The 14,093-nt window shown below is 42.3% G+C and overlaps 1 protein-coding gene across 5 annotated transcripts in view; it reads right to left on the reverse strand.

Moving 5' to 3' along the window:
• Positions 1 to 7,106: 7,106 nt before the first annotated feature.
• The window catches only part of ITSN1 (intersectin 1), a 520,117-nt gene continuing 513,130 nt past the window's right edge, over positions 7,107 to 14,093 (reverse strand). For all 5 annotated transcript variants that reach the window (XM_029603536.1, XM_029603539.1, XM_029603538.1 and 2 more), the window contains one exon: positions 7,107 to 7,495. In XM_029603536.1, coding sequence (XP_029459396.1) covers positions 7,347 to 7,495 — 149 coding nt within the window. In that variant the 3' untranslated portion in view covers positions 7,107 to 7,346. The remainder of the gene's footprint in view (positions 7,496 to 14,093) is intronic.

The following is a 14,093-nucleotide window of genomic DNA, read 5'->3' on the forward strand; positions in this document are numbered from 1 at the left end:
TTGACTGTGCAGACTTAAAGGATACCCACCACACGTTGAAACTCAATTATGGAACTCAAACTAGAATTCTTGCAAGTATAAAGTGATGGTGAGTTTTGGAGACCATACTGGACCTTTTCTTGAATGTCAGTCTGTGGTTTTGGAAGCTCATGTACAACATTAGCTTTGGAGACGTGGGATATTAGTTGAATAAGAGGTAGCACAACCCACAAAGATTTCAGTTTTTTTCCTGGACCAATACGGCTGCCTGCACTTAAGTTACCTGGGAGAATAAATAAATGACATGGGCCCCTGTGATATTGTCATAGGTTTTATTTTGCAAAGGATTTAAGACTTCCCTTTTTCTTTTCATGTATTGGATCTCCTGAAGACTCTAATTCCTGATGTTCTTTTTTTTTCTTTGGGTTCATGTGTGGCTCTTCTGCTTTAATTATCCTGTGCACTATTGTTTCACTAGACAGGGCCTAGGTGCTAAGGCAGGTTCAAAATAATCTAACACTTTCATAGCTTTTCTCATCTTCCAGGGAAAGAAATTATACTAAATATGACAGTTAGTATCTGAATCTTGAATATTACACAAAGGAAAAATGCTAAATTGCTAAGAAATGCATATAAAGCCATCCTAAAATATCCGTCAGACCTTATGTGCTCCTGACCTTTGTCAGGAAGGTTTGCTCGTGTACCAGCAGATGCCCACATTTGATAGTGTCAATCACCAGCTGTAGGGCTGCCTATATCCACAGATCGTTCCCTATTAGGTTTAGCTTTTAACCAATAGACACAAATAAAATTATGCAGTGTGGTCAAGTGATCTTCTGCCATCAAAGGACCCATTACTGTGGTTTTTATTTTATTATCTTTGTCTCTATAAATTAACTTTTCAATGATGAACAGGAGTTTCTTAAAGAGCTCCTATTTTTAAATGTTAATAATCTACAGAACTTGCTATGATTTCAGAAACCATAGAAATCCTTTTCATGACAAACTACACACTAATATCGAACTAATACCAGCTATGGTACTTGGTAACAAGGCAGATGGAGATAACAGATTTGTCCATGGAGTTCAGGCTTCCTCAGAGAGCATCACACCCACCATGGGTTCTGCTGTTCACACATCCCTGTATCTATAAATGCCAAGAGTGTCGGTCACTTTGAGACCTGCCATTTACATATCCATTAATGCGAAGAAGATCAGTCACTCCATGGATTCTGCTGCTATTTTGTATCAATGAATTAATCGGTTTAGTATGCCTTTTCATTGGTAGCTCAAGGTGAGTTACAGTAAGGTACAGTAGGTATATCCCTGACTCTAGATGGCTTACAGTCTAGGGATGTGCACAGGAAAAATTTGAGGATCCATATTCAGCTGCTGCATAGGGATGTGAATCGTTTTTATAACGCACAGAAATATCGTACGATATTTCTTAATTCGTTATATATCGGGGGAAAACGAGAAACGAACACTTTTCCCCCCGAATTTTCGTGAAAATTGTTTTTCGGGTTAGCGCGCACTAACAAAAAAAGTTTATTTTTTGTTAGTGCGCGCTAACTCCCCTTAGTGCGCGCACTAAGCTGAAAAACAATTTTTTACTAAAAAAAACCAAATAACTCCGATCCACAGGAAAACGAGATTTTCCCGTGGCCACACGAACCTGAAAGTGCAAACGATCGGGCACCCGTTGCACATCCCTACTGCTGCATGCCTCTGCTAGTTAGCCAGATATGTTAGTGCTGTATATTCAGTGGTGCAGCTGTGCCACTGAATATACCCGGATATCCTAAAGTTAGCTGGATAAGATATCTGGCTAACTCATCTCCCTGATCTGCTCATTCCCTGCCTCTGAGTTATCTGGCTATGTGGCGCTGACTGTAGCCAGATACTCAGTGGCGTCACTTAGCTGGAAATGTCTGACATATCCAGCTGTCTGTTTTGAATATCTTTGTTTTTTTAATTGGTTTGATATTTATTTAGTTTCTTTTCATTTACTAGAAACAAAATAAACAGAAAACAAAACCAAAAACCCAAAGCAATGGGTTCTCTCTCCTCCTGCTGCAAACCACCCCACCACGAGCTGCCAAAATATACAAGTTTTAAACCCTCCTCCAGCTCGTCTCTTATCCTCCTACCTTTCCTGGATACATGATCTCATCCCATCGGTGGGGTCAAAGAAGTTGAAATGGGGCAGAAGCAATTTGCAGTTGCTCCTGTTCCACTGGGTTATGCTGTTGAAATGGCACTAGCCAGACCCATTTTGCTGTACAGCCACACAACGTACGACTGCATAGCAGAAAGGCAACAAGCTCAGGTCTGGCTGAGACAATTTTGATGATGGAACAGGAGTGACTGGGGATTGCTCCTGCCCCATTCAGCCCCCACGGATGGGGCACGATTATGGCCTTGGGAGGATAGGGGAAGGGCCAGGAAGAGGGGAAATGAACTTTGGTACTTTGTTGGCACTAGGGGGATTTGATGATGGTGGCAGCAGCATTCCAAAGTGAAAGAAAATAAAACCCAATAAATTGCATTAGGTTTTACTTTTAATTTTGTTGTGTTTTTAATGTCATTTCAAAATGAATGCACACCTCTGTTATAATCATAAACTAATCATTTTTCCCATAGACACTAAAGGGGAGAAAACCTTTAGTAAATGATTCCCTAATTTTGTACCTGAGGCACGGGAGAGTGAAGTAACTTGCTTCAATGGAATTTGAACGCTGATGTCCCTGGTTCTCAGCCTGATGCTCTAGCTACCAGGATAATGCCAACAGCATCAGTTATTCTTTGGGCTCAGCTGCTCACAGGTCCCTGTACACATTAATGCTGACAACGTCAATTACTCTGTGGGTTCTGTTGCTCAGATGTCTCTATTGCTCAGGGCTTCCCAACCTGTCCAAAACTCATAGGGGTAGATTTTATAACATGCGCGACGTGCACATGTACACCTGATTTTATAACTTGCGCGTGCAACTTATAAAATTAGGGGTCGGCGTGCGCAAGGGGGTGCACACAATTGTGCACCTTGTGCGTGCCAAGCTGCGCTGCCTTCCTCCATTTCCTCCCAGGCCTGTGAGGGAACTCCCCTTCCCCCTAACCTAACCTTCCCCCCCCCCCCCCCCCCCGAACTTTATTTTACCTTTTGCGCCTGCCGACCAATTGCCGGCACATGATCTCTGACACAGCGGCCGCTGCCCCTGCCCCGCCCCTTTTTTTCAAGCCCCGGGACTTACACGCGTCCCGGGGCTTTACATGCACTGCCGGGCCTTTGAAAATCTGCCCCATAATGCATACAATGAAATACTGGGTTGCTGGGGCACTTTGAGCTTGAATATCTAGAGGTTTGGTATCACTGGATGTAGGAATGTATAGGCTGCTGAACTCTCAAGTGATGGTCTTAGCAATAATGGATATATCATAGCTTTCCTAATCTGTCCTGGTGATTCTACAGGAATCTGGGATTTCAGAACATCCACAATGAATATGCATGAGGCAAACTACATATTGGGTCTCCATTACATGCAAATTATCTCATGATATGCATTGTGGATCTCTTGAAAACCAGTCTGCTGTAAGGTCATCAGGACAAGTTAGGAAATCCATTGATGCCAAGTCAGTTCTGCAGCCCATATATTCCTATATACGGTGATATTAAACCTATAGACATGCAAGCTCAAAATACTCCCAGCATTTTACTGTATGCATGCTGTGTTCTTCACAATTGTATTTATAATTTTATGACTTCCAGTCATAGAAATTACCTGTGAATCAGCTATTCCCTGTCATTTCCCTACAGAATTTCCTGCATCTTGCAAACACAGCTTATGCTTTCAAATGGAGCAGTGTGCAGAGACCTTGCTGGAGGATAACATCCTGTTAGCTGTTCCACCCAGGCAATGCCCTAGCTGATCAGTCATTAATGCAGTATTAGTGCACCTACAACACAACAGGCTTGTGGTGTCAATCAGTGAACAGTGAACTAAATTGGAAAATGATGTTTTGTTTTTAAAAAGCAAAGGCAGCAAACAGTGTAGAATAAATGAAGAGCTTGTGTTGGTAAGTTTTAGTGTGAAAGTGTTCTTTGGTTAACCATCTGGGCCAGTGAAGTTACTTTCCTAGTAATATTCATTCAAAGCCTTTGAAGTAGGAAGGACAGGACACTGACACATGGTGCAACTTTCCTAAGACATTTAATAACACGTCACTTTCCCTAATGCAGTCACATGGACACAGTATGTGATATGTTATATAATCTCTCACTATGCCAACAGGAATAGGCATGGAACTCAACATTTTTACAATCTTTCTTTAAAACATTTTCTTAAGGGAATTAAAAAAACACAATGATATTTACTGCAAGTTATTCTAAAACATGGCCACATGGAAATTCCTAATGTAACGGCTGTTTCCTGCCTGCCTGCTCAGGTCTGTGCTGAGCTACATCGTACCTAATGTCCTCTGCACAAAATTCAACACTATATTAATTAAATAACAAATACTAGAGTTTTTTTTCAAACATATGAAATGTAAACTTTGAAGTTCCCCTGCAACAGACAAAGAATGTTGCTAGAAATGTGAGAGTGGTCCCTGTGAAAAAACTATCATACACACTAAATTCCTCTGGGGCTCTATAGTCTCCCAATGGTACCTTACCCACCAGTGTGAACAAAACTAGAGCGGTGCACAGAGATAAACCAATCGCTGCAGGAAAGGGAGATGCTGGCCTTATGATGTGAACATGCTAATCAAACAGAGAAAACAGCCAAACCTCTGGGGTCGATAGCAGGGTGAGGGTGAGTAAAGCAACCTCTTGCGACAGCTGACGCTGTCTCTTCTGAAATATATAAAAGTCACTTGGCATTGGAGGCAGGCGAACTGTTGCAATACATACCTCCCTCTTTCAGGGCTCTGGGCGTCCACAGTGCTGCAGCCTAAGGAAAGCCGGTCATCTAAATTAAGGGCTGGAGTAGCACACGGCTCCAGACCCTGCTTCCTCCCCCACTGAAGTCCTTAGATAATTACAAAACAGGGGCACTCTATGTTCTGTTTTCTCCTCCCCAACACATTGTATCCTGTATATAGGGCAACTATTATTTATTGATCCAAAAACACTGGACTCTCTCATGTAATGTGTATTGACTTGAATTAATTGGAGCCTTTTGGCAAATGAATGCAGCGAAATATGTTTGACTTTGCCTCTTATTAACTTTCCTTCAAAAGATCTCTCTGTAGTAATGAATTCACATGGGGAACTGGACAGTGATAAACAGGCTTTAAATAATAACATTATAACTTATCTTTTTTGAGGATTTAAGTATGAATAAATTAATACTTTAAATTGATAACTTCAGCTTGTGAAATCTAAACAGTAGCAAGTCTCAAGAGTTACACAGCAGTGTATTATCTGCATGAAAGCCAATAAAACACTATTTCAAAATAGAGAAAGGCCTCTAAAGTCTTTTTTTTCCTGCCGGTGGGTGACTTGACAGCAGCTGCGCCCTCCCTGTAGAAAGTGAAGGTAATTAGCAGAAGGTTCCCTGCTCATGCAGACAGGACTAAGGGATGGAAGTCTCCTGTGAATGCATCTCAGGCCCAGTTTGCTTCCAACCTGATTCAAGCTGAGCAAAGGAGCCAGAGGGGAGATGTACAGTCACTACACAGCAGAATCCTGGGCTTTATTTCCCATCCAGCTGAGGGCACCACTCCGCCCTCTTTATGGCTCTCTTAGAGTGAATCAGTCCAGAGTTGTTCTGGGACCAACCAGCCTTACTGATATAGAGTCATACCTAGGGCAGCACATGTAGCTGTCTCATAGCTCCATGTGGCAAATGGAGGAGGAGATACCAGTGTGGCTAAGCTCTATGAGGCTACCACTACTAACACTAGCTGGCACTACCCCCCCAGATTTGCATGGATCCTCATTTCAGATCCACAGAGCCCCAAGTCTGAGCTTTTATACATTAGTTTGTTGAGACTTATCTGCACAAGCATCACAGTTTGATTTCGATATACAAAACCAGAGCAATCACAAACCTTGTATGCTCTGTACAGATAACAGGGAGAGCCTGCTACCCTGGTTTTTGAACCAATGGAGTACAAGTATGTTCAAGCAAAGTGACAGGGACCAGTTGGCAGACACTGCTTTGCAAATGATAGTCAACAGAAAAGATGCAGATGAGATTCCCCACCTGTGGCAGGACCCTTTTATCACGTCTGTGATCAGGTTATCCACCAGCGTTCACCCAGGTGAGCACAGCAATGCCAGTGACTTCCTATCAGACCTGGTGATAGGATTATCCAGTAGTTTTCAGTTTGGGGTGTGTAATTATATTTACAAAATGTTCTGGGATCAGGAAATTACCCTCATATTTTGTTTGAAAATGTAAAAAAATCTAATATATATATATATATATATATTTTTTTTTTCCTTTTTACTGTAGGCCTAATTGTATCATTTGAAATCTGGCTAGAGCAGGAGTGCATCGATGAGGCTGCAGTTTTATTGGTTAGTACTTCATGACATACTGATGGCAGAGTAAAGGGTTTCTATGCATAGTCACATGACTTCCCTGGCAAATCGCAATGCTTGCTTTCTCTCAACTATTTTTATACCAGCACTTTCTGGGCAGCAGGCACTCAGTTCCTATTGGGAATTTTACATATATCCTTTAAATCATAGTGATTGCACTTCTGAAGTGGTATTTAAACCAGCTGGCAACTGCAGTACCGCATGTCATGTCCATAGACCCTAAGCAGATGCCGTAAACTCCCTGTAGGCTGGAAATTCCACATTAAAAAAAAAAATCACACAGTTTTCCTAAATCTGAGAATTCTGAGTTCAACCTCAGGATTACCAAGAGTAAAAACAAGACATTGCTTTGATAAGCCATCTGCAGACAAATGAGAAATGGCAGTTTCATTTTAAAATGAAACACAGGTTAAAAAATGGATGAAGCAACACTAGTTAGAACCTTGAGCGTAGCAATGGCAGACGTCAAGGGCTTTGACCCCCATTAATGGATGGTCAGTCTCCTCTCATGGTTGTTCAGAGCCCACATCCATCTCACAGACAATCCTAGACAGCAAAAGAAAAAGTCAGGCAAAATTCAGACTGAAAAGCAATGCTCCTTGTTACAGGAGAGAACATGGATTGAAACTCTGCTAGTGGTCTTACTGCCCACAAGGTTCAAACTTGCACTAACTCAACCATTTCTCTGCTGTGCTACTTAAGTGTCCAACGTAGGCGATGCAGTTTGCTGGGTAAAATAAAGTATGGCATTTAGACAATTCCCGCAGGGCCCCCCTGCTGCTCAGCATGGTAAACCAAGAAACCCCAGCGTTGGGTCCTCCTACGGCTCGTCGAACAGCTGCAGGTCCAGTCGCACCACGATCTCGCCCGTGGGGACTTCGTGTAGGAGCAGACACTTGGTCACCGGTCCCTTGGAGCCCTGGTCTTTCTTAATGTCTGCCACGCGGATTTCAGTGCGACCCAAGAAGTCTGAAACACAAGCGGAGCACTATCATTCAGAAGCAATCCTGCATCTCGGACAAAGTATCAGGAAGAAAGTCATTTTTTTTCACTTCAAGCTAAACTGTAGCAGCTTAAGGAATGAATCCCACTTGGAGTGAACAATCATAAAAAAGCGGGTAATAAATCCCAATAAATATACAAATACATAAACACTGTTAGCTTATTTAGGGCTTTCAACCTTTTTAAAATTCCTTTCCATTTAATGTACAATTTTTTTGCATTTATTCTAAGCACACATTTCTGTATTTTCTTTTTCTGTAACTTAAAATAATCTGACTTAACACATTGAGTTTTCCACCTTCTCTCTGGGCCTAACATACAGTATTTATGAAGAAGAACTAAAGCATATACTTCCTAAAAATAAGAACGAGCATTTTGCTGTTCATTTTACATTTCTTCTGAGATTTTTAAAATCAGATTTTTTGTTTTCTGTTTGTAACTTGCTGACATGCTGCTTTCCCTCAGTCACCAGTACTACTCACCCACATACATTTTTTTAGTGCCCCCCCCCCACCAGATAAATGATAAATACAAATCAAATTGAATTTTCTGTTCTGTCTGCATATGCCCATGAAAATGGAAAATCCAAGAGCCCTAATTTTTAGTCCGTTAGTACAGACTGTAACCAAGACTATAGTAAGGAGATATGATAATGTCACTCTTGGCTGCAGTGTGTCTATGTGTTTCTAGGCTGGAAAAGGTTGAATGAACTGATCTGACTATCATACGTTTTATTGGTGGGCACATTCCTCAGACAGAAATACCACCCAGCATACCTGGGAATTCTCTGGATTTCCCCCAAAGACTCTGGAAATTTGTATGAACTGCTGAGTCTCCGGGGAGTCACTGAAAAGCTCAGGGCACCTCTTGTTTACCGCTCCAGCCAATCTCCTTTAGTAAGCCTGCAGGTAAGGGAGGAGTAGGCCGGGAGCAAACACACTGCAGGCAGCCTGGGAGGAGGATCTGCGGCTGTGATTCAGCTGAGGGTAGAATAAGGGGGCACAGGTTTGTGAGCTGTGACTAATGGGGGGATGGGAGCGAGGAGAGCGCTGGGGACAGGCAGGGAGGGAGGAAGGGAAAGAATGCTGGAGTCCTCTCTGGAAGAGGGGAAAAGTGGTAGCAGAGAGAGATTGTGTGGAGTAGCAAGAAGGGGATGGGACAAAGAAAGTTGATGGGATGACAGGGAAACAGTTTTTTACTACTTCCTGGGCTAATCAAGGCTGGGATGTCATGGAGGCAGTGTTCACAGCCTCCCAGGAGGGAGAGGATCTCAACCATCTCATTTAAATGTTTTCTACAGTAAAACCCCACTTTTATTTATGGTCCAGCAGTTTTCTATTACTGTTTTCTATAGCACCACTAGGCATATGCAGCACTGTACAGATACATAAATGAGACAACCTAACTGAAACACAGACAAAACAAATTATTTTCTAGTACAGCAGAGTTGCTTACATGTAACAGGAGTTCTCCAAGGACAGCAGGATGTCAGTCCTCACACAATGCAACATCACCAGATACAGGCTGGAATGGAGGTTTGATGTCAAAGCTTCTAGAAACTTTCAGCGTGCCCCACTGGGCATGCACAGCCCTATCCACTTTCCCGCATCCCATCCACAATAAAGCTGAGACTTGAAGAAACCAACTCCAAGGGGAGGTGGGAAGGATTTGTGAGGACTGACGTTCTGCTGTCCTCGGAGAACCTCTGTTCCAGGTAAGTAACTCCACTTTCTCCAAGGACAAGCAGGATGGCAGTCTTCTCACAGGGAAACCTAAGCTACAGGCTGTCCAGAACAAAAGAAGGAAAAGACAAAACTCAAAACTGAGCCAACAGACAAGACTGTTTTTGGTGGAGACAGGCCATCTTAACGTTCTGTTAAATTCTTTTAATAGTAATTTGGAACCATGTTAACGGGCCCTAGGACAGATCAACTTGGATTCTACAACTCAAAGAGACTCTGTAGGACAGACTGGCCAAAAATAATGTTGTGTCGGGAGCTTTTGTCAAAAGCAGTAGTGAGATGTGAACATGCAGAGAGAACATCACACTGAAATTTTACAGATCTCCTCCATGGAGGGAGATCTCAGAAGGGCTACCAATGTCACCATGGCTCAAACATTGGCTCAGACATACCCCACCAGTTCCAAGCCTGCCTTGACATAACAGGAAGAGATATTATCTGCTAGCCAAACAGAACTAGATCATTTGCTTTCACCAAAGCTCCTAGACTCTGGTGCCTAGATGTCCAGACATAATGCCTGGAGAAAGTCTGCAATGATTTCCAAGTAGCCACCCTACAAATCTCTTGCGGCAAAACTAACTGACATTCAGCCCAGGATGTTGCTTGTGACCGAGTCAAGTGAGCTGTCAGACCCTGAGGCACCAACCAGCCCATGCAAATGTACACCAAAGCTAGGCTTCCTTCAACCACCACGCTATGGTTGGTTTTGAGGCTTTCTCCTCCTTCTTCATACCACTCGAGAGAATGAAAAACATTAGTGAGCTTCAGATACCACAACAGCTCCCGCTTTACATCCAGACACCTCAACTCCTTATCCAAAGGAACTGTCCTATCCAGATTTGGAAAGGCTGGTAACGCCACAGACTGATTCAAGTGAAAAGACGAAACAACCTTCGGAAGAAAGGAAGGCCCCATACACAAAGAGACACCCAAATCCAAAATCTTTAGGAAAGGGTCTCTACATGAGAGGGCTTGTATCTCCGAAATCCTTCTAGCCAAACAAATTGCCACCAGAAAAATGACCTTTAAAGTAAGATCCTTCAAAGTCACCTTGTGCAGCGGCTCAAATGGCGTCCCAGACATTGCTTTAAAAACCAAGTTTAGGTTCCAAGAGGGACACACTTTCTGCACTGGAGGACGCAAATGCTTCACACTTCGCAGAAAACCTACCACATCCAGATGTGCAGCCAAAGACATCCCATGCCTCTTGTCTCCAAGGCACCCCAAGGCCGCTACCTGGACCCTTAAGTAGTTGAAAGCCAAATCTTTCACCAAACCTTGATGCAAAAAAGATAAAATATGGGCCACCGAAGCTCGAGTCAGATCCACGCTGTGCTTCCTGCACCAAGCCTCGAAAACCTTCCACACCCGCACATATGCCAAGGAGGTGAACTTCTTTCTTGCTTGCAACAAAGTGGTAATAACATCCTCCGGATAACCCCTTCCTCTCAGGCACCTCCTCTCAAAAGCCAAGCCGTGAGAGAGAAGCGAACCACCTGATCCAAAAATATGGGACCTTGGTGCAGCAGGTTGGGAAGATGAGCCAGATGCAGCGGACTGTCCACTGCGAGATTGATTAAATCCACGAACCACAGCCGATGGGGTCATTCCGGTGCCACCCGAATTACTTGCCCCGGATAGACTTCTATTCTTCGCAAAACCTTGCCCACCAGCGGCCAAAGCAGAAGCACACACAGGAGAATCTCCCATGGCCACGGGAGGCCTCCGATTCCAAGTCTACCCAATGAAGCGAGACAGGCCCGCTCCTCTGTTCCAAGAATCAGAGGTCAGATAACACGTTTTCTCAAGGAGTGGGCCAAGGTCGTGTCAGATCAGTGGGTCCTAAGTGTGATAGAGCACGGTTACGCTTTAGAATTTGCATGCAAATTTGCCAGAAGTCTAAGAAGTAAGATGGGAAAGTTAGCAGTGAATGATGAGATAGACATAATTGGCATCTCAGAGACCTGGTGGAAGGAGGATAACCAATGGGTCAGTGCTATAGCAAGATATAAATTATATTGCATTGATAGGGAGGATCAACTTGGTGGGGGTGTGGCACTTTATGTCCGGGAGGGTATAGAGTCCAACAGGATAAAGATCATACAAGAGACTAAATGCTCAGTAGAATCTATATGGGTAGAAATCCCATGTGTGTTGAGTAAGTGTATAGTGATAGGAGTATACTACGATCCACCTGGCCAAAATGGTCAGACAGATGATGAAATGCTAAGAGAAATCAGGGAAGCAAACTAATTTGGAAGTGCAGTAATAATGGGAAATTTCAATTACCCCAATACTGACTGGGTAAATGTAACATCAGGATATGCTAGAGACATAATGTTCCTGGATGGAATAAACAACTGCTTCATGGAGCAATTGGTTCAGGAACCAACGAGAGAGGGAGCTAGTTTAGATTTAATTCTTAGTGGAATGCAGTAGTTGGTGAGACAGGTAACGGTGGTAGGGCCACTTGGCAATAGTGATCATAACTGATCAAATTTGAACTAATGACTGGAAGGGGGACAATATGTAAATCTACAGCTCTAACACTAAATTTTCAAAAGGGAAACTTTGATAAAATGAGGAAAATAGTTAGAAAAAAACTGAAAGGTACAGCTGCAAAGGTTAAAAGTGTACAACAGGCGTGGACATTGTTTAAAAATACAATCTTAGACGCGCAGTCCAGATGTATTCCATGCATTAAGAATGGTGGAAGTAAGGCAAAACGATTACCGGCATGGTTAAAAGGTGAGGTGAAAGAGGCTATTTTAGCCAAAAAAAATTCTTTTAAAATTTGTAGAAGGATACATCTGAAGAAAATAGGAAAAAGCATGAGCATTGTCAAGTTAAGTGCAAATCATTGATAAGGCAGGCTAAGAGAGAATTTGAAATGAAGTTGGCTGTAGAGGCAAAAACTCATAATAAAAACTTTTTAAAATACATCCAAAGCAAGAAACCTGTGAGGGAGTTGGTTGTACCTTTAGATGACCAAGGGGTTAAAGGGGCTCTTAGGGAAGATAAGGCCATGGCAGAAAGACTAAATGAATTCTTTGCTTCTGTGTTTACTAATGAGGATGTTGGGGAGATACTAGTTCCGGAGATGGTTTTCAAGGGTGATGAGTTAGATGAACTGAACCAAATCATTGTGAACCTGGAAGATGTAGTAGGCCAGATTGACAAACTAAAGAGTAGCAAATCAACTGGACAGAAGGTATGCATCCCAGGGTTCTGAAGGAACTAAAAAATGAAATTTCACATCTATTAATTAAAATTTGTAACCTATCATTAAAATCATCCATTGTACCTGAAGATTGGAGGGTGGCCAATGTAACCCCAATATTTAAAAAGGGCTACAGGGGCAATCCAGGAAACTATAGATCAGTGAGCCTGGCTTCAGTGCTGGGAAAAATAGTGGAAACTATTCTAAAAATCAAAATCACAGAGCATATAGATAGACATGGTTTAATGGATCACAGTCAACATGGATTTACCCAAGGGAAGTCTTGCCTCACAAATCTGCTTCATTTTTTTTTGAAGGGGTTAATAAACATGTGGATAAAGGTGAACCGGTAGATGCAGTATATTTGGATTTTCAAAAGGCGTTTGACAAAGTCCCCAATGAGAGGCTTCTAAAAAAACTAAAAAGTCATAGGGATAAGAGTGAATCACTTTCGTGGATTACAAACTGGATAAAAGACAGGAAACAGAGAGTAGGATTAAATGGTCAATTTTCTCAGTGGAAAAGGGTAAACAGTGGAGTGCCTCAGAGATCTGTACTTGGACCGGTGCTTTTCAATGTATTTATAAATGATCTGGAAAGGACTATGAAGAGTGAGATAATCAAATTTGCAGATGATAAAAAAGTATTCAGAATAGTTAAATCACAAGCGGATTGTGATAAATTGTAGGAGACTGGAAGATTGGACATCCAAATGACAGATGAAATTTAATGTGGACAAGTGCAAGGTGTTGCATATAGGGAAAAGTAACCCTTGCTGTAGTTACACGATGTTAAGTTCCATATTAGAAGTTACCACCCAGGAAAGAGATCTAGGCATCATAGTGGATAATACATTGAAGTAGTCGGCTCAGTGTGCTGCGGCAGTCAAAAAAGCAAACAATGTTAGGAATTATTAAGAAGGGAATGGTAAATAAAATGGAAAATGTCATAATGCCTCTGTATCACACCATGGTGAGACTGCTTCTGGTCACTGCATCTCAAAAAAGATATAGTTGCACTGGAGAAGGTACAGAGAAGGGTGAACAAAATGATAAAGGGGATGGAACAGCTCTCCTATGAGGAAAGCCTAAAGAGTTAGGGCTGTTCAGCTAAGAGAAGAGATGGCTGAGGGGGGATATGATAGAGGTCTTTAAAATCATGAGAGGTCTAGAATGGGTAGATTCGAATTGGTTATTTACTCTTTTGGATAATAGAAGGACTAGGGGGCACTCCATGAAGTTAGCAAGTAGCACATTTAAAACTAATCAGAGAAAATTTTTTTTTACTCATTGCACAATTAAGCTCTGGAATTTGTTGTCAGAGGATGTGGTTAGTGCCATTAGCATAGCTGGGATTTAAAAAGTTTTGGAGAAGTTCTTGGAGAAGTCTATTAACTGCTATTAATCAAGTTGACTTAGGGAATAGCTACTGTTATTACTGGCATCAGTAGCATGGGATCTACTTAGTGTTTGGGTACTTGCCAGGAACTTGTGGCCTGGATTGGCCACTGTTGGAAACAAGATGCTGGGCTTGATGGACCCTTGAATAGACCCAATATGGCAATTTCTTATGTTCCTATCCTGCATATCCTTAAGCGCCGCTG

The sequence above is a fragment of the Rhinatrema bivittatum genome, chromosome 5 (genome assembly GCF_901001135.1).
Source record: "Rhinatrema bivittatum chromosome 5, aRhiBiv1.1, whole genome shotgun sequence".
NCBI lineage: Eukaryota > Metazoa > Chordata > Amphibia > Gymnophiona > Rhinatrematidae > Rhinatrema > Rhinatrema bivittatum.